The sequence below is a fragment of the Solanum stenotomum genome, chromosome 4 (genome assembly GCF_019186545.1).
Source record: "Solanum stenotomum isolate F172 chromosome 4, ASM1918654v1, whole genome shotgun sequence".
In the NCBI taxonomy this organism is placed as follows: Eukaryota; Viridiplantae; Streptophyta; class Magnoliopsida; order Solanales; family Solanaceae; genus Solanum; species Solanum stenotomum.
This window is the reverse complement of record NC_064285.1, coordinates 62817459-62844333: the sequence shown is the minus strand read 5'-3', so window position 1 is coordinate 62844333 and position 26875 is coordinate 62817459. Positions and strand designations below refer to the sequence as shown.

General features: G+C 32.5%; 5 protein-coding genes across 7 annotated transcripts in view; 4 read left to right on the top strand and 1 right to left on the bottom strand.

The window, feature by feature from the left end:
- The window catches only part of LOC125862136 (chlorophyll a-b binding protein 5, chloroplastic), a 240617-nt gene that overhangs the window by 88267 nt on the left and 125475 nt on the right, over positions 1-26875 (top strand). The gene's annotated exons all lie outside the window — the stretch shown is intronic.
- Positions 1260-1832, top strand: LOC125862151 (uncharacterized). The gene has a single exon (XM_049542157.1). The coding sequence runs from the start codon at positions 1345-1347 to the stop codon at positions 1756-1758; it is 414 nt and encodes a 137-aa protein (XP_049398114.1). The 5' UTR covers positions 1260-1344; the 3' UTR covers positions 1759-1832.
- LOC125862138 (protein transport protein SFT2-like) lies at positions 4618-10102 on the bottom strand. The gene is made up of 4 exons (XM_049542140.1): positions 9816-10102; positions 7317-7584; positions 7074-7178; positions 4618-5003 (listed from the first exon to the last, which is right to left on the bottom strand). The coding sequence occupies exons 1-4, from the start codon at positions 10097-10099 to the stop codon at positions 4893-4895; spliced, it is 768 nt and encodes a 255-aa protein (XP_049398097.1). The 5' UTR covers positions 10100-10102; the 3' UTR covers positions 4618-4892.
- LOC125862130 (zinc finger protein CONSTANS-LIKE 9-like) lies at positions 16132-23772 on the top strand. Of its 3 annotated transcripts, none has more exons than XM_049542128.1 (6): positions 16132-16356; positions 17154-17865; positions 18716-18943; positions 22275-22573; positions 22811-22939; positions 23074-23772. In XM_049542128.1, the coding sequence occupies exons 2-5, from the start codon at positions 17293-17295 to the stop codon at positions 22935-22937; spliced, it is 1227 nt and encodes a 408-aa protein (XP_049398085.1). In that variant the 5' UTR covers positions 16132-16356; positions 17154-17292; the 3' UTR covers positions 22938-22939; positions 23074-23772. The 3 variants fall into 3 exon arrangements, with proteins under 3 accessions (XP_049398085.1, XP_049398086.1, XP_049398087.1); XM_049542129.1 differs by having other exon boundaries at positions 22811-22960; XM_049542130.1 differs by having other exon boundaries at positions 16159-16356; positions 17174-17865.
- The window catches only part of LOC125862143 (uncharacterized), a 339538-nt gene continuing 332573 nt past the window's right edge, over positions 19911-26875 (top strand). The window contains exon 1 of the transcript XR_007446021.1: positions 19911-19915. The gene's annotated coding sequence lies outside the window, so the exon portion shown is untranslated. The remainder of the gene's footprint in view (positions 19916-26875) is intronic.

The window sequence follows — 26875 nt, the reverse complement described above, 5'->3', positions numbered from 1 at the left end:
CGATACTTTCTCATATTATGAATGACGTAGAAGTAATTTAATTTACCTGTTATGGCATGCACCATCCTTTTTATCTCCTACTTAGGGCCTTCACGTTAATTTTCTATTCTAATATGTATAAGTTTAAAATAAACAATACTTTTTTTACGTGATTTAATAGTTTAAAAATTCCTTACATTGTCATGTCGTATGAAATTAAATTAAAAAATAAAAATAAAAATGATGAGCTGTAAATGGTGTTAACCAAGTTGTAATATTGCACTCAATAATATCCTATCCTCAAACGCAACTGAAATTATTATATACCAAACATTTCCCTTTCACAATTTATCCAAAAAAGGGGATAAGCATACCCCACTTTTCCAAAAAAGCAACATCACTTTTGCTGACAAAGGAAATAAAGGGTATATATATTATAATATTATTGTCCCGTCCTACGGAATGGCTCAGTTAGTTTAGAGGACGATTATCTGCATAGATGATTCTGAATCGATCCCTCCTTAATATCTTCTGAATTGAGCTTATTGTAATAGAGTTTGGCTAGTGGGATATATCCTTTGTATAGGTAATTACACAGTTGGGGGATTTACATAGTACGCACATAGTGCTCATCGCAAAGTGTTCATTCGAAAGGCATAGATTGTAGCGGCTGCAGATTATTTTGGGATTCCAAAAATATATATATTATTTTGTGGAGGGGAAAATAGAATTTGAACTTTACGAATTTAAAGTAGGCATTTAATCATAAAAATCAAATATTTTTTTATTTTATTTGAAATTGTAGTAGAAGTTATAGTTGCGTTTAGTTATACTTTTGAGAAGAGAGCATTTTCTTTGAATTTATAAAGATAGACAAGGAAAACAAATTATAAGTCATTTTTAAAATTCGGAATCTACCTTCAAGTTGAATTTAAAATTTTCATGATCAAACACTAATTTTCAAATAAAGTGAAATGTTATTCAGAAAAAGTTGCTTTCGAATTTAATTTGTGTACATATTTAATAAAATTCATAATATAATTATAAAATACTAACTGAAGCTATTAGGTTCAATTAAATCCGTACATGCCTATTATTATGACCATTTAATTTTCCACAAAAAATAAAATAAGCAGAAGTTTCTCATTATTTCCAAAACCAAGCAGAAGTTTCTCATGACAAGGTACTAATTATTTTTCAGCAAATATTAGGTATATGACATTTTCAATAAAATTATTTTAAATTTTATTGAGCCTATTTAAAGCCTTCTCTTCTTAAGCTTTTTAGTCATAAAGTTATTTTTTCAAAAATATTAGCATTTTCTCTCTTTCTTCCCTTTTTATTATTATATTCTTATAAGATAAGATGGATACACAAATTCCTATATTGAGTCCTACCAATAATATTGATGAATTTGAAGATTTGGAAGCGACACAATTTGATGAAGACACACTAAGAAAATTATTATTTGAAGAAGAATTACAACCAAATTATGAAAATATTAATATTGTCCAAGATTGTGTAATACAACCAATGGTGGTTGATATGGCCTCGAATTTCTCGAAAATCGAGAAGGAGAGGGAGGAGAAGGAGGAGCTTGTAATCGAAGATTTCGAGTGGCTAGAAATGATGGAAATGTCAGATACAATTGTCTCCCACGAGGGAGTAAACGAGATTTTCGATGTGGGAGAATTAGAGTTTGATTTTTCTCATTTTTGTTCTTCTTCAATTCCTATGGAAGAAATAGGATTTGATGTTTTGTGGCAAAATAACTCATAATAGTTCATTATTATTGTAATAAAATCAATGAAATTAAGTACTATGTTATGAAATTTCATAGCCATTTATTGTCACTCTTCCTCTATGTTTGAATGATTTTTTTTTCTCAATTGCTTTAATTCAAACTCTATCTTTTATATAAATAATTTAAATAAAATTCAACAAGTTACTTTTATATAGATTTCATAAACTCAAAATTTTGATTAAGCATGATAAGTTATACGTGTCCACTACATGTCATAGGACCAGGTTCTTGTTACACTTTAATGCAATAAAAACTAAAGTATATATAGATTAAGAACAAGAAGGATTTTTACGTGCGAACCTCCTTGCTCAAGGGAGGAAAAATCACGACCTGTCCAATAGAATTTTTCAATTGCTTTTCACTATCTTCAAGTAACAAGTGAATACAGATTTCAACAATCATACAAGGATTAACAAAGATATATTATTCTCTTAGCAAAACAACCTAGTGTCCTCCCATTGACTGAGAGATCCATGACAGTGTTGGTAGTTTTACAACAGTTCTCATTGTTTGTTAGAATTATCAAAACAATGGAGTTACGAAGCCTCTATCAATGAGTTTGAATTATAAATAAGTACATCCATGAGGGGTTGGGAAACCGACTTTAAAAATAAAAGTGGGGGGAGGGGGGTGGGGGGATCATTTATAGTTTAATCATGTATATCTCAATAATATAATACTGATTAACCTATAATCCAACCAATAACGATAAATCCAACCAATAACGATAAAGTTTGAATTTTTATCATGCATATCGCTATATATATATAGTCTTGATTGTGCTTTTTGTTAAATGTTGGATTATTGCATATTATTAGATGTTGTACTTATTATCATGTTACGTATATTTATATCGTTGTTATGTTTTGTGTCTATTATTATTGAATATAATATGTGCAAGGTTTTTTTTTTAAAAAAATTATACTTATATTAACTCGTTATTATTTTGTTAGAAACGATCGATCGATGATACTTAGTGAGTACGTTCCGTACTCCATGGCTTGCCAAATTATTAGGCCAAGCCAAATATAAACCTCTGAATTCCATGTGCAACTAAATAAAGGTATAATTGCCTAACAAATAGGAACATATTGACTTCCTAGATATTTTCCTAATTAATGATCTGATCTTTCATATGGCAATATATTTACCTCAAACTAATATATAGATCACTAAACCATGATTAATAATATGTATAATCACGTTAAGTATTAATTGTAAAAATTAGGCAAATCACATAGTATAAGAAAGAAATTACTTCCTATCCCTACTCTTTCACTAATTACCAAAAATCCCTTTTTTAGTGTCTTTCGGATACATAATATAGCAGCGCGGATACTTTAATTAATAAAGGGTGGATACTTAAATTATTAAGTTGTTGGCAGGGATACTTTAATTAATAATGGGCGGATACTTAAATTAACGAGCGAATGCATATATATAATATAGCAACGCGGATACTTTAATTAATAACGGGCGGATACTTAAACTAATAAAGTATCCGGTTAAGTTGAATTGGGGGAAAATAAGGGATTTTTGTATTTTAGTAAAAGAGTAGGGAAATATTGAGAATATGTAAAGTAATGTTGTGTACTTAAGTAATTTGTTCTTAATTTTAATTTATTGATTTGGTTTTAAAAATAATCTGATATATATAAGTATATACGGTTTGTTAGTCTAAAATTGCACTTATACCCTGCCAAAAAAAAATATTTGTTACGAGAAACATAAATTAAAGACCAGCACCAAACAGGGTAAAAGTGCAAGTCCCCCCTCCCCCACCCTTTTTAGGTTCCTTTTTTTTATTTTTAAATCCAATAGTCTTTTTTTTTTAACTTCCTTCATGTTCTATTACTTAAAATGACATAAACATAACCCACTTGTGGAGAAAACATATTATAAATTTTTCTATAATATATTTGACAGGAAATTAGGCAAACATCATATTTCAAAAGTTTTTCTAGATGTTAACATGGTCCTTTTAATTCCTTACATTGTTTTTTCCAACTATTTGAAACCAATCAATTAGGTGTATCATGTTTTCATGTTTATCATGGCATGAAAAACATGTATTTCATACTATCTTTGCACTAAATTAGGTATATGATATTTTCAAGCCAATCTAGAAGCAATCCTTGTTGGTTTCTTGGTAAACAAGAATGGTGGAAGCTTAAAAGATTGAGATATTAACATCAATGTCTATCGCCGACGAATTTAGAATTTGAAGTTTTATAGATTTTAACATGTGTTAATACATGCGATAAGGTTTGGATAAAAGTTATTAAACTGAATCCACGTGAACCAAAAGTTATAAGTTAGATCCGCTTTTGTCAATGTGCAACAATGAAGAGACAAAATATAGATGGAGTGGAGGAGAATGGGCAAAACATTCGAGATGGAAAATTGGTGCGACTATTACGCAAATTATTCTCAATGTCGGAGGTGGATTTAGGGTTTAGAGTCAATAGGTTCAATGAAATACCGCCATACATAACATGTCCTTTAACTTGGCCTCAATTGACATCTATGCTTCCAACTTTGGGTATGTACAAGTAGACACGTGGATCCTACATGACAAATAGTGTGTGTCTTGTTCAACTTTATGACAGTTTAAGTGTCTACTTGTACCTGCTCAAAATTGGAAGGCATAGATATCAGAAACCAAGTTAAAAGACACGTGTATGTATTGTACCAAATGAAAATGATCTATTGATTCATGACTCGCTCTGTTTGGCCAACTAGTCACTTCCACCAGGCATAGGTATCAGATAACTCGTAGATTCGAATTCTGTGGTGGGTTTGAACTCCCGTGATTTTCACCCACTGTATGGATGCAAAATGCGAAATCAATATCTATTTCTTCCCTCCAAAACGCAATACATCTAAACTTTGGTCTTACAAACATCATAACAACTCAACAATATTAACAACTAATCCAACTACAAACCAATCGAGTTCAAATGCGAAAACTAAGGCAAGAACATGTACCAAAAAATGGAATCTTGATTCCCTTCTCATCATTTATCATTCAATCAATTCGTCAAGAGTACATACTGTTGTCAGATTTACGCTATTCTCGAAAAGTAGGGAGGACGTTGCTGCGATGTTGTCACCTTCCAAAACATCTGAAAATAGAGGATGTAAGGGTTGAAGAAAGAAATCTCATCCCCGCTGAACCTCCAGGGAAGTAGGAGATAACATAATAAGATAGAGCAAGGACCTGGCAAAAACAGAATTGTCGAGCACATAAGTTATGCATGTAGTACAATTGATAGATTCATTGAAAGATGGTGTAACATTCATTGCACTGAGAGAACGCGACAATGTTGATAAAATAAACCGATTCTTTTGTTTAAAACTAGTAGAAACAGCATACTATTTCTTTAACATATGTACCATATGTTCTTACACCAGTGATCCTGTGAAGTGTTGGGGTTAACTTCAGTCTCTTTTACTGTTGAAGATGGTTATCTGGAAGGTTTTTGATAAAATGTCGAAGCTAAACGCATGTAAGCAACAGCTCTCAGACCATACAATTACCATTTTTGAGTGAGTTGGCAGTGTTCAGGTGTGGCCACTTTTTAGTAGTTCTTAATTTCCAGAAGTTCAGTTCTCTCTCTTTATTATTATTGTCGTGTCCAACCAGCTAACGTGCACCTCGACTAATTTCACGGGGTACCTACTACCTCTCACTAGCACATGCACCAAGTAACTCTATCCACCAAAGCTTTGGACAAATAGGAAGAAATCACCAAGTGTACCCTTGGCAAGTTCTGCTCCTTCTTTTCACCTTTTCCTAAGATTTAGAGGGATAGGAGGGTACGGATAGTTGTCAAGTCACCACTCTAACAATTCTATAGAGAGGAACGGGAATCAACTCGGGTCAAGAGGAATAACATCTTCCGTCCTCTCAGATGGTTCTAAAAGATGTGCTTTTGTACCTTCTATAGATTGATATTCACACTTGAAAAGTAGATAAAACAAGGGGATGGAGCCAGCATAGTTCATATAAAAATGATACAGATTTTCACCACAGTCGTACCTACTTTGACTCAGAACTCCAGTTATTTCGTCACCTTCTAAATCATTCAGTTTTATAGCAACTCCTACCACTCATCTATCCACTTACTAAGCTATCATAGCTAAAACCCATTTGGTAGGGAACATTTACGAAAAGCAGACTTGGGAAAGTTAGCTCACATCCTAAAAGGAAAATATTCCACGTTTCTTGGTGTCTATGATGTTATTTACATGAAGGATCTACTAGATATCCAACCAATCAACAACATACCTAGTGTAGTCCCACAGGTGGGATCTAGGATAGATATCCAACTAATCACAGAGCGAAATTGCAATCAAATTTCTTTTATTAGAACACTCAGAATGTTGAGTATTTCAACACATAAAACTTTTTAGACTAAATTGATCTGAAACTTCTGAAAGTTATTCTGTAAAAGGAGAAGCTCCAGTATAAAAATCTTCCTTGCAGTACCAGGATGTAATTTTGACAGGTCCAAAAAATCCATGCTTATATTCAGGCAAGACACAAGTTTCCACTATATTGTGAAGTCTTGTACTCAGATACTCGTAACCCATCCCTTGGGTCACCTTGAAATAATATAATCACTCCATGCATTCAGAAAATGCAAGCTAAGACTTTGCTTTTAGTTTTTACCGCGCATCGGTGCATGTCGACAAAAAAACTTTCTTTAATTACCAAATAAGGCAAAGAAAGCTAAAATAATCTATGCAATATGAACTAGTACATAAGAAGTAGGAATAGCAAACTTCAGATAGTCAGGGTGGTCAAAGTAAATAACGCCACCTGCAGACATGACAACCCCCAAGCTTGAACTGTTTGGTACCAAAACAAAAGACCAAATAGTACAGCTCATGAATCAAGGAAAAACTAGATAAACTTCTAGTTGAATGAGTCGGTACCCCCAGGAAGTGGCTAGAAAATGTAGCTTTAGACATGAATGTACTTTCCAAAGAAAAAAATGGCAAAATGGCTACTAAAGACAAAACAAAACCATGGTCCGGAATAGAACTTTTAATAAGTGAAGACTTGATAAGTTGGAAAGCTCATAGTAGCATATTATTTGTCCTAGAACCTTTTTGATTTTTCCAGGCAATGTGCCCTGGAAATATTAACTAGCAAGCTTAAAAGTGTTTGTGGCATCTCCCATCTATAGAGGCTAACAAAAGAACTTATCATGGCCATATTACTAGCTAATTAAAAGTAGCACTAGCATTAAAACCAAAGAGAAAGGGGCCAGAAATCCAATACCTGTATCACTGAGAAGAGCACAGAAAGAATGTAACTGTGAAGCACCATAGAGACATAAATAGTCCCTACCATGCTGCCGATAAAAAGCGCTGTAAAAGGAAGTCTCTGGACACGAAAGAAGAATAATGAGATTGCAGAAAACTGAGCTATTACAATGGACGGGAAAGGTGCTTTTATCTATTTTGACAAACCAACAAGTTAGACATAAAAGAAGGCAAACCAAGACTGAGGATGATAAAGTACCTCTTTTGATGTCATGTGTGTAAGCTGATTCTTTGGACCTTTGAGGGCAAAGAACGAGCCAATAATGAATGCACAACCAATTGTGAAGCAGATAGCAAATTTCTGAGGCATCAGCACCATGACAGGGAGGAACATAGTGAATGCAATGAAGATGAAGAAAACACCAGCTGCAAGAAATAAGCCAAAGTACATAAGGGACTTCCCAGAAGGAACATTGCTGGTTGCGAATTGGAAGCTTCCTGGTAAATCTCTTACTCCTTTAGTAACCCTGTGCAGAAAAAGAAAAAGTTAACAAATATCATTAGCAAGTGAGCAATAAAACCCAAACTCCTGGAGGATCCACCTACTTTAATTAAATTGGAACACTCAAGACAAACAAAATTCATTACTTCTTTAATTGCAACATCTTACGCCTGGCCTAAATTACTACAAGGGTACTACCTGGTGCATGAATATACCACTAATCTTTACCCAAATTATCAAACCACTAGGTCCATGGAAGTCAATTATGAAATATCCCAGCCAATTAACAATCTCAGAGTTCACACAACTGAGTGGGAAATATTACGAGTGAATACAGCCAGCAAACATCATTACACGTGAATCAATCAAATATGTCGCTGCAGCTAAATCCCAAACTAGTTGAAGACAGCTATACCCTTCAATATCTGATTAATCATTATTTGAGTATTTCACCCTGATCATCAACTAAAATACCCTCCTCCTTTATCCTAGCCTGAGATAATTCATAACTATTTGGTAAATTGTTGGCTACAAAGGGATTTCTTTAGTGAATGTATCACAATCTTACTCCTATTTATTTTTTTCAATAAATCTGTGAAAGCGAAGTGGGAGAGACTTGCTCCATTAATTAATGAAGACTTTTCAAATTTACTTTGTGAACGAATCTTGAACCAAGCAAGTTCATTGAATGAAGTAGATAATACCCCACGAACGTTACTATGCTCCACGAAAATCAAAATCATTTGACACCTTACGACCATGTGTCTTGAATCCTTAAGTAATTTAAGATTTTTCTGTTAATATCTTATTGAAGAGGCCATCTTTTCGCACTTAGCGAATTGAATTCATCAACGGTGACTTCACATACTCTGACCAACTAGTCTATAAATTTATTAAGAGAATTTAATTGCATCCTCCTTTACAGAAAGGTGTCAGTAAACCTATCAAGGGTGAACACACTCCAATCAAGATTTATTACAAGAATAGAATACCTAGTTTTACGAAGAAACCACGGGTTCACGCGCCCCAATTTGTGCTTATAAATTCACCCCTGATTGTTAACTCCATCGTGTGTCTCGACTCTCGCCAATCAATATTATGTTATATGCAAATTGCACACACCATGGCACCTTCCCTTGGATATGACATATCAGTTCATCCATCACCAAGAGGCAAATAGAAATGGGCTAAAAATTGATCCCCGGTGCAACTTCATCCCGACTGGGAAGTTCTCCGAGTCTCCTCTCACTCTCCTCACTCGGGTCTTGACTCCATCATAAATGTCTTTAATTCACTAGTGTAAGATACAAGTACATTTTTAGCCACCAACCATCTCCACGGGACCTCTAAGGACTTTGTTGTATACTTTTTCTAGGTTGATGAACACCATCTGTAAGTCTCTCTTCCTCTCCCTATACTGCTTTACCAGTCTCCTTACGAGATGAATAGCATCTATAGTTAAATGCCTCTGCATGAATTAAAATTGGACTTTGTTATCATCCTTGTTCTAACACGCGCACACACACACACCTCGACAAGGTATTGAGTCTCAAATGTCGTGTCCATACACCCCACATCAAAATGGGGTTGCACAATGGAAAAAGCTAAACTCACTGGAAGTTATTAGATCACTTTCATTTGCTTTGTATTAAGTATTACAAGTTTAAAATTGAAAATTAAGCTGCCCCCCTCCTGTTCAAAAGATCTACACTCCAATGTACATCAAAACTTTACGTTCATTCGGTCTGATACTCAAAACCCGCCATTCTTATCAGACAAGGGAGTAAAAACTGAGACGAAATAAATTGAATGGGATATCTCACCACGACCGAATTCTTCAAGCAGATATCATTATGCCTCAAAAAGTTTGAATTTTGAACTGGGTTCCAATCCAAATATTTAAATTCCCATCTTTTCAAATATATTAATGGCGAATTCTTCAAACAAACATCATAACACATCAAAAAAATTGAAACTTAGAACTGGGTTTTCATCCAATATTTGAATTACATTTCCATTTTCAGATACACTAATGGCGAATTCTTCAAGCAAACATCACAACACCTCAAAAAATTCAAAAATTGAACTGGGTTTTCATCCAAATACTTGAATTTCCATTTTCATTTATATTAACGTCGAATTCTTCAAGCAAACATCAAAACCCCTCAAAAAAAAAACCAAAAACCGAACTGGGTTTAATCCAAATATTTTCAATTTCATTTCCATTGTCAAATACTAACAAAACTACACACTTACACATTAAATGTGCCGGAAACTTTATCATTAGCCGTTCTAACAGCAGCTTCAAGATCAAACCCAAGATCAGATGATGAACCTTCATCTTGTGTAGCAGCATAAGCATTCCAATCAGCTAACAGAGACGATGGGGTCTTCTCCAGATCGTTACTTGGTCCTCCAGTAAACCATGATTGTGCTGTTTTATGCATAATTATTCTTCTTCCTTTCTTCACAAATTGGGAATTTCTCTCTTTTTTTTCTTGGATTTTGGCTATGGCAGAAATACAGTGAAGGGATCTCATGTTTAACCCCAAGGGTATTTTTGGTATATTTGGATAATTAATGTGTATTTTTGAGCTAAAATATAACGACGAGGACATTTTTGAACCAAAAACATAAATGAGAGTTAAAGTTGATATGTTTTGAATAGTTCACGACTATTTTTAACCCCTTCGTTATTAAGGATAAAAGTTTTTTCCATATTGTGAATTCTGAATCAGTGAGAAATTTATGGTAGAACATGATTTTTCCACTTATTTCTCATTGAACTAGCTTGTTGAGAAAATGCATGGCGGAAACAGATTCTTAGTGAAATAGTGTGAAACTTTTTTTAATTTTTCATTTTTGAACCAAAAATGTAAACGAGAGTTTAAGTTGATATATTTTGAATAGTTCACGACTATTTTAAACCCTTTCATTATTAACGATAAAAGTTTTTTCAATTGTGAATTCTGATTTAATGAGAAATTTGTGGTATAGAACCTGATTTTTCCACTATTTCTCATCGAACTAGCTTATTGAGAAAATGCATGGCGGAAATAGATTCTGATTGGAATAGTGTGAAGCTTTTAAATTTTTCTATATGATAACTTTTTTTTTTCCTTTTTCATTGATTCAGTCTAAATATATAAAGGGAATAATTGCTAAAACATTTTTCAGTTGAAAAATAGTGATTTTTTAATTGTGTTTTTCTTAAATTTATTGTCCTAAAACTTGTTAAATTTTTTTATAATTAAAAAGTTACTTTATGCACTCAAATGTGTGTCATGTCAATGAAGTGGTTGAAAACTGTAAGGTCTTATGTTCAAAATTCAGTTAGTGACAAAAAAACCTAGACTAGATGATTTCTTTCCATTTGTCCTAACTTTGGCTGTTGTTGGTGGGAGGTGACTGGTATTCGATGGACAAAGTTATTTGAAAATCTATTAGTGATGTGAGGTGATAGATATACCATCCCGTTAATTTAATCGCGTCATAAAAAGTTGTTTGATTTTAATATTAAAAAGAGTAAATTTTAGGTTTAGCAAACATAAAATTAATCATATTTGTACGTTATAACTATAGTTTGTATAATTGCGTTCCATAGCAAACTTTATGCTTGCTATGACTATTAATCTGTATATTTCGGTATACATATACATAAAAATCTGTATTTGTATATTTTGGTATACAAACTAAAACACAATAATTGTATATAAACATAAATTACTACATATATACAACCATATGTATACCGAATGGACTATTTCATATAATTTTCCCTATTAAAAACTGGTTAACAAGCCCAATTCTGAACATTCTATTGGGCTAGAATGCTGAAAAGGTAGTTGGGCCAATCAAATATATGAATCAATCCAATAGCCTGTTACAATCTGTTTGAATAGTTGTTACATATTGTTTCATAATATATCGTAATGTATTGTATTATGATTGTATAATATTATTTTAATAAATACAATACTTGAATAAATTGTATCGTTCTACATCATTCTTTCACGTCACACATCAACAATTTGAATGATAAACACAAAGAAAAAATAGTACACGTTAGAGTCACTATGAAAAGATAGGGTAAAGGATAAAACAACACTATTAAATAATTATTCAAACTAACAATACAATACAACATATAACAACCATCCAAACAAGGTGTTAAACAATCTTATGAATTTGTAATAATTAATTAATTGAAAACATGAATATATTAGTACACATTAATTTGTAAGATAATATGCAGTTTTTCGAATATCTTTTGCCAATATCAACTACTTGCAATTATACTTACACATCACCATCAAAAAATATGATGGAATTGTGGGTTCTAATCTTGACAAAAGGAAAAAATCTTGATACGAATAAACATTTTTCTTAAATTATTATATATATCCAATATCTAAATTAATCAGATCACTGTGTTCCAAACACTTATAACTTTATTAATACATCATTTTAGGAGTTGCTTAACTTAATTCACAATAAACCTTATTTTCATTTAATTTAGTTTAAATCTCTCACCAAAAAGCTTATCTTTTTTTATCATTTGAAAAGGGAGAATAAAAAAAATAACTAGTTGTATTATTTTAATTGTTGCCCTTGTGACTCAAAATGGAAGTCCCATGATATTTTGTGATGACAGAAGGACTAAATGGTAATTAGATATGAGGACCTTTTGTTGTGATCAATCTCACTCACAAGTCTAAATCATTGTTTCCTCAAGTGGACCACCTCATTAAATACTAAAAATACTTATACCAAACAATAAAATATTATAGATTAGAACTTTGGATTGTTAATTAAGTATATTTGTTAACACTAAGATCATCCACTTTAATTTTAGGATTATCCATTGATTATTCTTGTCATAATACTCACTTTCATTGTTTTAGCATGCCTTCTTTTCTTTTCTATTTTTGATTTTTTTAATTCTGATATCCCAATTGAAACTCGATTAAATTTGGATTCGCATCGAAACGCTCCATAACAAAGGTGACTCTTTACTTAGGGGGAGTGGAACCTGGAATCTCTGGTTAAAAATAAATAAGTACTTACCACTCCACCACAACCTTCGTTGGTCAACATGTCTTGTCTATTACTATTGTTTTACATATTTATTATTCACTTGAGTCAAAGATTTATTAAAAACGATCACTCTGCTTTCACAAGTTAAGAGTAAAATTACATACACGCCGCCTTTTAGTTATAATTTTTTTTTTATTGTTATATTGTGCTTTGACATTTTTTTATTCAAGTGTCGGACAAAACTATAAATTTTTTTAGGTACTCAATTAAAGCATTGGATTTGCAATCCTAAAAAATTGAGAAGAAGACTACCTTATAAATAGAGTTGTAATAATAAAATTTTAAGTCAGTATTTCAGAGAAATATAACTAAGAAAATATTAAACGATATAAAATGACAATTCTTAATGGGATAGTAGTTACACCATTAGTACTGATTCCTACTTATACGACAAATAATTTTGTTTCCTTGTAAATAATTCTTTATTGAATTGGTTGTAAAATACATATATTTTTACTGTCATAGTATAAAATTTAATATTGTCAAGAAAAATATTTAAATTTATACTATGAATAATTCAATCTCGGTGTTTCATTTTACATTGGCATAATGCATAATATGCTCTGTAACATGGTCTCAATTCATATTTATGCCCTTCAACTTTATATCTGCATAAGTAGACACTTAATTTTTTATAAAGTTGAACAAATAGACACACGCATCATACATAGAAGTTTTTGTCCTACGTGTATTATGTCACATAGGACTCATGTGTCTACTTGTTCAATTTTATACAAGTTTAAGTGTCTACTTGTGCACAACCAAAGTTGGATGACATAAATGTGAAATGAAATCAAGTTAAATGACACATTTATATATGTATTATGCCTTATATATTTGTTTTCATATACTTCCTCCATTCACTTTTTTCTAAAATAGAATTTCATTTTTACTTGTCACTTTTCATATATCAAGAAAAGATAATTATATTTTTTCATGTTTACCCTCGACATTAAATACTCTTTCTTCAAATCATTTTCCAAGACTTAATACTCATCCCTCTGTCCAACAATACTTGTCCACTATTAACTTTGCACACTTCTTAAGAAATTATAAATAAATGACTAATTTTACTATATCACCATTTGAATATAATAAATACAATGTCTTGAAAAATGTAATAGAGAAATAACAATTATTAATGACAAGGGTAAATTAGGAACTAAGTGTAAAATTACCTATTGATTTCATAAAGTGGAGAAGTATTGTTGGACTTGGACATTTCAAAATAGTATAGTGGACAACTATTGTTGGACGAAGGGAGTACTTAACATCATTTAATAGGGATAGTTTGGTAAAAATACGTATATCAATAATTATTTTCTTAATTGATGTATCAAGTTAAAATGTGACAAGTAAAAGTGAACGAAGAGAGTATTTATTTTGTTGTTAACGAGGCATTTTACATTTGTCCTAGTTATTAACAATTTCTAGATTAAAAGACATTTTGACATATATGTGTTTTAATTTTAAAAATATGAGATTTGATTTGATTTGATTTGATTTTTAATTTTGTTTCAAGTCCAAACGTGACAAGGAAATGGTGACATATTGCTTAATAGAGAAGGGGACCTTTTTGGTTGGGTTCAATTTTCATCAATTAGTCTTATCATTGTTCCCTATATGTACTGTCATGTTAAATTGGACTACTTTAAATACCTTATCCAAAAAAAAAAACATTTCTATAAATTAATTACAATTTGTACTATCACTATTTTTATAGTAGTATTAATAATATTTGAATTTTTGTAAATTCTATTCTTTACCCTTTTTCCTTCCTCAATTGTTACTCTCTTTCTTATATGGTTTAACTTTTTTTCTTTTTGGATTCCCGTGTTCTATACTTACATTATAGACAGATTAACGGTTTAATTATGAGCAATATCTTTCTTATTTTTAGAAAGAAATAAGGCATTATTAAACTAACCTTTTTCTCTTTTTATTTTTATTTTTATTTTATCTCTTGCTTTAATAAAAAGAACTAATTTTCTCTAAATTTAAACAAATTCTAAATCTTCTACTTTCTCTGTTTCAATTTGTTCGTTTCATTTTTCCTTTTAATTCGTTTTAAAAAAGAATTTCTTTATTTTCGACAACGTTTTAATTTTAACTCTCTTCACGATATATTTAAGATAAAAAAATTAAAAATATTTTGATACATTTTAGATATATTTATTTTAAGATCACAAAATAATAATAAAAAATACTATTTAATTTCTTAAATTGTTAAAACAAAAAAAAATCAAATTAAATCACGAGGGGTATTTGAAAGGGATAGTTTGGTAAAAAGAAAAAAAATACTTTGACATGATGGAGGTCACGTGGATTCATTTGATTGGTTAAGCGGCTAAAACAATTAGAAAGTGATTACATAATCTAAGCATATAGAATAATTTAAATTCTTTTGAATATTCTTATACAAATGATAATTAACAAGTACTCTAACATATTTAAAGTAAAATAAATATATGAAATGTGTGACTTAGTAATGAATAGATGATTTCTTCGTAATTATCTAAATTTTGATGTATAGAATTATCTTATATTTGTGCTAATGAAAAATAACATGTATCATGTAAAATTAGTCACACATATATAACAAATAAACTTTATTCTTTATACTTAATTATTTAGTGCACATAATTAGAGATTTTTTTATCATAAGTTTGATAGAAATTAAGGTATGACTTTTTTAGTGTAATTTGTGGGCTATGAAATTGAATATTTGTTTCGTTCTCCATAAATTTTGTAGGATTGAAGTTATGTAGACACGCTAACTTGTTATGCCTTTTATAACATAACTTGTGGAAAATTATACTCGAGAAATATGAACTTATGTTCCGTAAAAATATTTATTATTTCGTGTTAGATTTGTTTTAGCTATTATTTTGTTAATTAAAACATAAGGGATCTTCATTTTTTACAAATAAAATTTTCAAAAAAAATATCTTCTTTTACTCCGTTAGTAAGTAATCTAAAAGAGGTTATTCCCGATGACTTCCTCTAAGGACTATCCGATGCACTAAAACTCTCGCTATACACAAGATCCGAAAAGGGCTGGACCAAACCACATGAGCCTATGTGTAGCCTGTAGGCAACCTTATCTTGCATTTCTGTAAGAGACTGTTCCCAAGGCTTGAACTTGTGGCCTTTTCATCACATAATAATAACTTCACCAGTTACTCCAAATCCGATCACTCCCTCTAAAATATCTAAATTATTCATGACATCTGCCAAAATGCTTTTCTTTTGCTTTTTTATAAGACTAAAAATATCAAGGAAAGACAATGTGCCACCTCACACAGTTTTCCACCAAATTGGGTGGGGAGGGGTGGGGGGAGGGCCTAACTTTTCCTTTTCATGAAAAGGACAGGGACCCACATGACACCCCCCTTCCCTCTTTCTCTCTCCTGCACTTTTTAATCAACTTTAATACTATCTTATTTGTAGATATTATCACAACTCAACAGTTCATCAGCATATACATACCAAAAAAATAATTTTTTTTTAAAAAAAAGACTTCCAAAAACAACCCCCACACACAAATAGAGAAAGATATTTTAGAAAGGTCATCTTTCTTGATAGGAGTTTTCTTCTAACCTTTGAAAAGAAAAAAAAAAGCTGCTGTAAAAGGGGTTATCTGTACTTTGTTTCCCTTTTGTTGTGTTGATTTTTTTGGTCAGCTTCAAGGTTATAACAGGTAAAGTTAGTTACTTTCTTGAATTTTTTGTAAAGTTTTGATTTTTATTTATTTTTTGAGTTCATTGAGGTTGCTTCTCTTGAATCTTTGTTGGAGTTGCTGATAATTTTGATGTTGTTCAAATTTCCATTGTTTGAAATTGCTTGTAAGTCTTACTTTTGACATGGGGTTCTGTATTTTTTGAATGTTTTGTTAAAAAAGTTTTTTATTTTTGAGTTCATTGAGGTTGTTTTTCTTGAATCTTTTATGAGGTTGCTTGGTGTTTCTTGTTTGATCTGTTTGTAGATTGCTGATAATTTTGAAGTTTCTCAAATTTCCATTGTTTAGATCTTTCTATATGCTTCTCTTGAGCTCAATCTCTTTGTTTTTGATGTCTTTTGTTGATGATTCCTTTTACCTTGTTGTTCAAATTTTTATCCCCTCTAGCTTAGGATAATTTAATAAGGAAAAAATTGTATTTTTTTTTTGTTTTTTGTGGTAGATATTAATGATGCTTAGAAAGAAAGGAAGTTGTGACTGTGAAAGTTCTACACTGTTTGTCTGGATGATTGATTCTCAATTAGTTTGTAGCACTTTTTTTCCCTTTATTGACTATAGTGGCATAGTTGATTTTTCCTTTTCTATTATCTTTTAAGTTGAATTTAAAAGTATTATTTTGTTGACCAAGATCTCAATTTGAATTCATGAAAGTAGGTAAGTTTTCTTATTTTGGATGGGAAAAGATATCAGAATAAGAAGGATAGACTTGTACTATATTAAAGATTGTCTTTTTTACTCATTAGCTTTTGATAATGCAGATTCTTGTTCCTTATTGCAGAAGAGTACGAAATCAGTTGAGCAAATCATCTTCTGTCACGAAAAGTTGTAAACTTTCTGCTTGAAGGTTAAAGATCTGTACATTGATTCTGGTCTAGAATAACTGAGAAAAAAAAAGTTATGGGTTATATATGTGAATACTGTGGAGAGCAAAGATCAATTGTATATTGCCGGTCTGATGCAGCTTGTTTATGTTTGTCGTGTGATCGAAATGTCCATTCTGCAAATGCCCTTTCACAACGTCATTCCAGGACACTTATATGTGAAAGATGTAATTCACAACCAGCTGTTGTTAGATGTGTTGAGGAGAGAACATCTCTTTGCCAGAACTGTGATTGGTCAGGTCATGCTAGTTCTAGTTCAGGTTCATCAATGCACAAGAGACAAGCACTTAGTTGTTATACGGGATGTCCTTCCGCTGCTGAACTTTCTAATATCTGGTCATTTTTATTAGATGACCCTTCAATTGGTGATACTTGTGAACAGAGAATGGGTTCAATGAGCATCAATGATAACCGTCCTAGGGATGGTCAAGATCCTCAAGGAAAGGACAACTCACAAAATGTGTGTGCTGCAGTCGAAGTGAACGACATGAATATTTCAGAAAAATCGGATCTTTTAGTGGAATCGTCTATGCCTACTTTTGACAACAAGCTGCATAATGTGGAACCACCTATTGGATCTTCGTCGAAGGTAATCTAAGTTGATGTTTTGGTAGAAGTGAATAACTTTTGCCTGATATTTTTTGTCCTGATACTGAATGGAATTTTGTGGAACTGATTCCCATGTTTTTGGAAGACATTAGTGTCGTGTCCTTGATGAAGCTATGACAATTGACTGTAGATATAAAAATGCCCCACTTTTGTTAGCTGCTGGCTCCTTAAACCCAAGGTTGTCTTGCAACAACTATTCTTCAGGGATTGCCTAACAAACTTGATTTTGGATTTGACAGTGCATTGTTCTTTTATTATACTTCACAGGAAATTAGTGGAGTTCTAAGAGTGTCAAAATGATTGAGGAAAGATAAACTCTAATTTCTGACGTTCTCTTCTATCTTCAGAAGAACTCCATATTCTTTATTTAGCATTTGATTGCATTTACATCCTAGTAACTGGTAAAGGTTGAGTTGGTTATTTAGCATGTGTTCACCTTGTTTCTCTTGAAATCGGTCTGTGGTAGGTCCAGTTCCTCTAAATTGAGAAGTGCCATTCTTCAGAGACTTGTAGTCCTGGATTTGTTCCCTGTTAAAATGTTTCTTGGCTAGTTTGTTATATGTGAGTTTGGACTGTTTTATATTGATGATAACTTTTTTTTGAAATGATCTTTTTCCACATTTTTCTGTTTTTATCTTGTCGATATGTCGTACATCATTTTGCCAAATGCTTAGCAACTCTGCTCCTGATTCCCGAATCCCGACGGCTTGGTGGGGTTGGGGGGAGGAGAGGAAATGGTTAACTGAAAATGTCTGTGCTTGAAGCATGATTGTCTCTCCTTTTGTCACTTTTGAGAATTTTCTTGAGCTATTGTCTTTATCGACTTTCAGGGCTGCTATATGGGAGCAAAGGGCTCTAGTTTATTTGAGGAGGATCCTTATTGTGATAATCTCATTATGGATGCGGTGGACTTGAGTATTGAGAATTATGAAGAGCTATTTGGTGATTCTCTCAATTATCCGGATGAGCTATTTGAGAATGAAAATTTGGATAGCTTCTTTGGGATGAAGGACATAAAAGGTGTCGACTACAGCAACCGTGGTGTCAATGCTGCCGAGGTGGGTCTGAGGATTAACTGTATCATGTTAACACTGTTGCATATACTTCAACTGCCATATAATTTTCGTTGACTATTAGTTTTTTCACAGTGATGGCATGCCATTACTATTACTGTTAGCTAGATCAAGAACCTATGAACTACTTGACTTTTTCTCTCGTCATGTCTAGTTAGTATAATCATTTCTCTTCATTTACAGTTTGACACTACTTATCAGAAACATCTCTCTTCATGTTGAAGGATGTCCACCAAATGTGTAATGTTCTTTTGTAGTTTTCTAGTTTGTGCCTTCTTTTGTTTGTAAAGAAAAGGAAGAGAGAATGCCTCACTCAACTGTCAGGGGCTGGGGACCCGGTCTTCATTAGTTTATAGCGTGAACCATTTAAAATATTTCTTAAAGGGGGAGAGTGCTAGTCTAATCACCGGTGTACCCATACACTGGTCAGTCTGGTCTCATCCCTAGTCACCCAGCAGCAATAAACATGTTGTTTCATTGTATGACTGGTAGTCGTAAATTACCTTTTGGGGCTAAGGTGAAGATCTCGGTGCTCTTGTGAGTTTTCAAGGCATTACACCATTGGGATACTTGCAATAAACTTGAGTATCCGCTGTCAACATTAGGTTGAAGTGAGAGAAATTGATCTGGGATGGAAGGACTCAAACCTCTGAATAGTGAGTCAAAGCCCGAATGGAATGTGGTTCTGGTGGCTGAATTATTATAAATTTAGCTGGAAAAAGTACAATACAAAGATAAGAGGTAGATAGATTCTTTTGAGTTTTCTGCTAGTTCTGATAGTTGTCACTTGATCGGTATTTGCAACTTAAATGGATCAATTCCCATTCAAGCAATTGACATTAATAGTACCCGTTGCATGTAGCAGAAGGAATACTTCTAGCTTTTCAACCTTTATTGGACTGGGAAAAACAGTAGTATCTTAAGGAGTTATTGGGTACCTGTTGCTGGTGAAGGTGACAGGTTTCCTTTGGAATTAGTCGAGGTGCACGCAAGCTTGACCAGACACCACGGTTTATAAAAATAATAGAAAACAGTAGTATGTTGCACGAGGAAAGTTTCCTATAGTTTAGCTAAAGTTTTAGGACCTGCGACTGATGCACCAATTAGTAAATAACCAATCTGGTTTGAGGTGCTGGAATCTAGTATTTCCGCATGATTAAGGGTTCCTTCAAGTTCTTGATAATTGATGGTCCCAGCACTGATTTCAGGTAAAGAGAGTTGGAAGCTTATATCTATCGTAACCGTGTACTATTAATAGTAGGACTCCTTTTACATAATACTAGTTTCATTGGTTCTTTCCAATCACGGTAGGTTGGACAATTATGCTATATGTTGTATCAGGTTTTGGACTATGTCTGTTTTTCTTAAACTTTTGGATGTGATGTCAAATGCTGTGTTTTGATGCTTTTAATGAATTCACTGTGTCGGTATGTGATAGGTTTGTGTCTCAGTTACAAAAAAGGAAATTAGTTTTGTTTCAACAAATATTAAACAGTTAAATCATCTGTAGATGTTGAAATTTTATTCTGGCCTGTAGATATCGTGCACATGCAGGTGTGACGACTGCTCCTGCTCCTGCTATATTTTTTCACTAACCGCTCCCTTTATTTTATCATTGACAAGTCAATAGAACATTTGAAATATTTCAGAGTATTATTACATATTGTCATTTACATTCTACCGTTTGTTGTTTATGTGCAGTGTTTGAAGAATGCATTGCATTTTAGCTGTATTTTTCTGTTTTTATTGTGTGGGTAATTCATTTAGTTTGTGAGAGGGGGCGGAGTAAGAGAAAGGGGTTAGAAATCAGTCGAGAAACAGAAGACAGACAACTTGCTGAATTAGCATGTAAGGGTCCACAATGAATTGGTAGGAAAGACCATCTTGGATATGTATTTCTGCTCATTCATCATTGCTATCTTTTTTTTTTGAATTAATAACATTGGCATGATGTTTAGAAAATGTCTACTCTGAAGTTATTACGATGTTCAGATATCTGTAGTCAGAGCTGGCACAGACTGTACTAATACAACAACATACCCAGTGTGATCCACAAGTAAGGTCTCGGGAGGGTAGAGTGTACACAGATCTTACCCCTACCTTGTGAGGTAGAGAGGTTGTTTCCAATAGACCCTTGGCTACAAACAGAACTAGTATGCAGCATAAAATCCATGCATATTCCATACTATGCCTGAGGCTAGTTCTTAACCCGATTTCTGTAACGTTCTTGGCGCTTTATGTCCCAAAGCAGCTACCACCCAGACTAGCTTGGGTTGAGACATAGTTGTTGACTTCTTGTTGCTCTTGCCTATATGGAGTATGAGCTAGACCCAAACTGATATGTTTACATTGGACTAGCCATCATCAACAGACCTAAATTATTTATTTGAAGGATTTCCGACCACCAATTTCTGGAGTGGAGATAATCACTTTTTTAGTAATTGACTTTATTAGGAGGATATGAAGGCCACAGATTCGGGTAGAAGGTTAATAGGTTGTTTACTGTTGTCGCGCTTTTTGGTGGGATTAGATTTGGTGGTAGTCTGGAGCACCGTGTGTGTCATAGTATTTGCCTTATTCGTGTAGTTTCTTGCTTTTTGATCTGTTATCATATCAGTTCCTGTTCCTTTTTTGCTTTCCATATTAGTTGTCATGTTTTCTTCATTGCCGTATTTCTTCGCTCACAACTATTTTGATTTGATGCACTTGAGCCAAGGGTCTTTCTGAAACAACCTCTCTACCTCCATGAGGTCGGGGTAAGGTTTGTGTATACTCTACCCTCTCTAGACCCCACTTTACGTTGTTGAAGATTTGTAATTTTTCATCTGGATTTGCTTGACAATTGAAGAGTAGTAAGGTTTTCTTGCTGGTAATCTGACCTCTTAATTGCAACACATTCCTTCTGCTGCATAGCATGACATATCTTTTTTGGTTTGCCAACCTTTAGCAGGATCTAGTACTAGATATGACAACAACTACATACCCCGTGTAATCCCACAAGTGGGTTCTGGGAGGGTGGTGTATATGCAACCTTACCCCTACCTTGGTAGAGAGGTTGTTTCTGATAGACCCTCAACGATCTAGTACTAGATACCAAAACAAATTATTGATTCCTTCCTGTAGTGCAGCACATCTATTTTCTCTCTTTTACTTCCCTACATCCTTATGCTTGTGAATGGTATATCTCTATATTCGTCTTATTGTATTCTGGTGCTCTTTATCTTGTCGTCTGTGATTATTCTTTGATCTTGCTGGGTAAGTCTTACGCCAGTCATACTAAATGTGGATGAACCTAAATCTGTTAATACTTTACCAGGGGTCATCAAATTGGCGTGTGAATACAGTGCAGCCAACATGTAGCGATGCAGCATCTGCAGATTCCATGATGAGCTGCAAGACGGATTCTATCCTTTACTTTGCTAGACAATCTAGTCTCTCAGTTTCCAACCAAACTGGTGGAGAATGCAGTGCTGGAGATCACCAAGACTGTGGAGTCTCCCCGATGCTCCTAATGGGCGAGCCACCATGGTGTCCTCCATGTACTGAAATTTCATCGACATCGACTAGCAGGAGCAATGCTGTGTTGCGCTACAAGGAAAAAAAGAAGACAAGGAAGTAAGCTCTTGTTTACTAATCGTTGATATGTCATTAGTCATGCACGTGTCAGTATCATCTCAAGTTTTGTTCAGTTGCGTCATCGTATCACATTGAAACCGAGAAATGGTACCACTCTTAATAAGAGTCTTTAGTTCCTTAGAACTGGTTGAGATACCTTGTTTATTTAGCTTATGTGCACCATGATTCCAGAGTAGGTTATCAATACCTTTTAATAGTCTTTTTATAATGTAATAGATTTGACAAGCGAGTGAGATATGTTTCCCGTAAGGCAAGAGCTGATGTCAGAAGGCGTGTGAAGGGACGGTTTATCAAGGCTGGTGATGCTTACGACTATGATCCTCTCCCGACCAGAAGCTATTGATGGTAAACTTGTTGTCATAAATGGTAAACAAACAATCCGTTTTAAATTGGGACCAAATGATTTGAGTTTTCCTCCAAATGGATGAAAGAATACCATACTTGTAATTGCAATGACAAATTGTATGATTGTGTCTCAGGGGATCACGTTGTTTCTGAGCAACGAAGCTCAAAGCAGATACGTCGTGCCTCAATTTGTCAACTAAAGAATGCTGCAGAGAAGTGAGAGTTCGTCATTTCTGGAGCACATGATCAGTCTTCTTTCTGGAGAGTGATCAAGATTCACCACGAGTACGCTGAACTTTCTCTGCTTCTGTTCTTGCAACTCTAACTAGGTGACTTCACACATTTGAAGTACTCATGAACTTAGCTGCACGTTTACTTAGGTCAGGAGATTGTGAATTCCTTGGCTATTATGTTAACATATCATGTATATTATGATCAGTGTGTAGAATTTAAATGTTATAATGAGCTATCGAGAGAGACGAAAGCTTGCTTTTGTAAACTAGTTCATTTATGTTGTAAGATAAAATGGTGATGTTTACATCAGGTGGCCACTTTTGTCGCGTTGTATTTAGAAGTTGGCCACTTTTTCGAAATTAGACCCGTGGTTTGAATAGTAGTTTTGGATTATAAACTTCAGACCACTGGTCTAGTTTCGAAAAAATTGCCCTCTTCTATGTACAAGGCTGTAAAAATGGCTATTTGCGTAAATCGACCGTTAAATTGTGTAGCAGAGTCTTGGGAGGGCTAATAATATTATCACTCTGTAATAACACAAATTGTAGTTTTTGGTACTGTGGACATCACATTGGAATATGTATTATCATCTTATTGTCTCTTATGTGTTTGAGACGTGAAAATAGTCACTAATGCTTACATTAGAGGAGGTTGTTTGGGGTGTGATCCTTTTTCGAATCATACGTGAACGTGAGATGCTTGGTGCATCGGACTGCTCTTTTTATCTTATTGTCTCTTGAAATCCAATTATTTATGTCATATATTTGATAGTGTGTTGCAAGTTTCTAATTACTTACTATAGTTATATGAGATTTTTACACAGTAGCCCAACAAAGTCGCAACAACAAATACTCTTTTTTTTTAAAACTAAATTGTTTTAGCTAGTATAACCAATGTGTATACATTATATGCTGATAATATATTTGTTATATACATGTTATACACTGAGTATACACCGCGAACGACTCATTTTTCATGGGAGTTTTAAGTCAATAGCAAGAAAATTTTAGTCATGCATAGTAGTGATGTCGTATCACATTTGATTATACTTGTTTATTGATCGTACCTGAAATTAATCTCGTTGTGTGGCTATGACAATCACACCTCTCTATAACAAGTTAACATTCATTTTTATAACATTATTTCATGATAACAAATGGAATCGTTTTCGAGGAAAGGACCAAAATAATCCATTTCATTGCATAATGCGAGGAACTAGAAAGTGCAGAAATGTCAAAGATTCATCATTATAAATTTATTATTAGTTTTTAAGGATTTTTATTAATGAATTATTACTATAGTTTGATATTATAAAATTAAATAACAAATAATCTTCTAAACATAAATTTTAAAAAATTATGGGTATTTTTCTTCTATAAGAACCAATAAGATTTAAATGTAAATTGTTTTTTAAGGTGTATAACAATATTCATCACTATAAAATGTATGTAATAAATGTTTCGAATAAACTAAATTATTATAAAGAAGTTTGACTATATTTTTATTTCATCCATCATTAATAAACTTATAATTAATTAATTAATCCACTATTATGCCAAGAAAAAAAGATGTCACATAATCTATAATCATATTACAAGCATCTTATATAAATAATTGTACTTTGTGCTATATATATATCCTCCCATATATTTTTTCCAATACACAAACATTATTTTTCTTTACTCTTTAAAAAATAAAAGTTCTAATTTCACCAAAAAAAAAATTCCAAGGAAATCATGGCTGAATATAAGTATGTTAGCCTCAGTGATCTTCTGAAAAATCAACCAATTCATATACCAAAATTCAAAAATTCAGATTTTTTCGATGGAAACACTACATCATCATCACAATTTTCTTTGGGAAATTCTTCTCCAGATCAACCAAAAGTCGAAGAATTCAATGACAAATTCTGTTTTTTCTCAAAAATAGTTGAACTTCCATTGAAATTTGTTTCGTTTATTAAGAAGTGCTTTGTAAATTGACCTAGGGCGTAGTTGCATACGTCGAAGGATAGTCAATTGAATATCTTTTTTATCTATATATTACATATATATAGATGAAATATGACTCCTATATTTACATTTGAATTTTTAGGTATTCTTAGCGAAGTTCCTGATTTAGTTGCTTTGATTGATAGATTTATTGTTGTTGTTTGGGGGGGGGAGGGGGGGGGGGGGGGGGTTAAATCAAGTTTCATCATTTTTAGTCTTGTTAGGTGAAGTTGTTCTATAAAAATTTGGAAAAAGAAAAGATTTGAATTATTGAGATGAAATTTGTCACACTGTAGAATTTCAATAAACTCTTAAATAGGAATTGTCCAATGTCCTTTTAACTACTATTTGACCGTGAATATTTCAAAATTTTATTTTCAAATATTTGTTGGCCTTAGATTTTAGAATTTGATTACAGTAAGGGTCATTTGATTTGATGTAAATAATACGACATATGCCATAACGAAACTGATGACAAAAGAGGAAAAATTGGGAACTTTAAAATTACCTTCTAAAGAAATTTGCTTAATATCCAGAAATAACTCAGCAACACTCAAACAAGTAAGGAATATTTAGGTCAACCCATTTTTTTGGATGCAACCAAATTTTAATGTTGACTAGAAACAACTCAGCAACAGTCAGACAAGTAAGAAATATTGAGGCTAACCAAAAGATTTGATAGAACCAAATTTAAACGTTGACTAAAAAAAAACTATAGTAAAATATACAATCAACCAATATTTACCAAATTTGAAAAATAAATAAATCAGAAGAAATAGTTCCTGCCTCTTATTTTAATTTTTCTGATTTTGATGCGTGAATTAGTTGTATGAAGATTAGTAATACGAATTATTTCGCAAATGATATATAATATAAAAATTATTATACGACTAATAGATAATACGTGAATTGATTTTGAGGAATTATGCATTTTATATATCTTTAGATACTCGTATCTACATATTGCTAGTACATGTATTATATATAGTCTACCTTCTATTACATATATATAAAATAATGTATAAATTTTTAATAACTTATACATGCATCAGTAACATAACGTTAATTTTCGATATCAAAATCTGCACCAAAAATCAAACATGATATAAATCAACTAATTTATCTACCAACATTAGCTTAGTTTATAACTTAATCAATTTGAATAGAAAATAATGAAATTATCAAAATTTTATGTGCTTTGTTTATCGATCTCATATGATAGGTATGACTAATCTCAGATAGGAATTTTTAAAATATTTTCAGGTTTATTTGGTTAAAAATTATTTTTTTCTACGTAAATAAGTTTTTATGTGTTTGAAACGTGAAAACAATCATTAATACTTCTGGAGTGTTATCCTTTTTCAAATCATACGTGAATGCGAGATGCTTTATGCATCAGACTGCTCTTTTTATCTTATTGTCTCTTGAAATCCAATTATATATGCCATATATTTGATAGTGCATTACAACTTACAAGTTTCTAATTACTTACTAATAGTTATATGAGATTTTTACACAGTAGCCCAACAAAGTCGCAACAACAAATACTCTTTTTTTTTAAAACTAAATTGTTTTAGCTAGTATAACCAATGTGTATACATTATATGCTGATAATATATTTGTTATATACATGTTATACACTGAGTATACACCGCGAACATTATATGCTGATAATATATTTGTTATATACATGTTATATACTGAGTATACA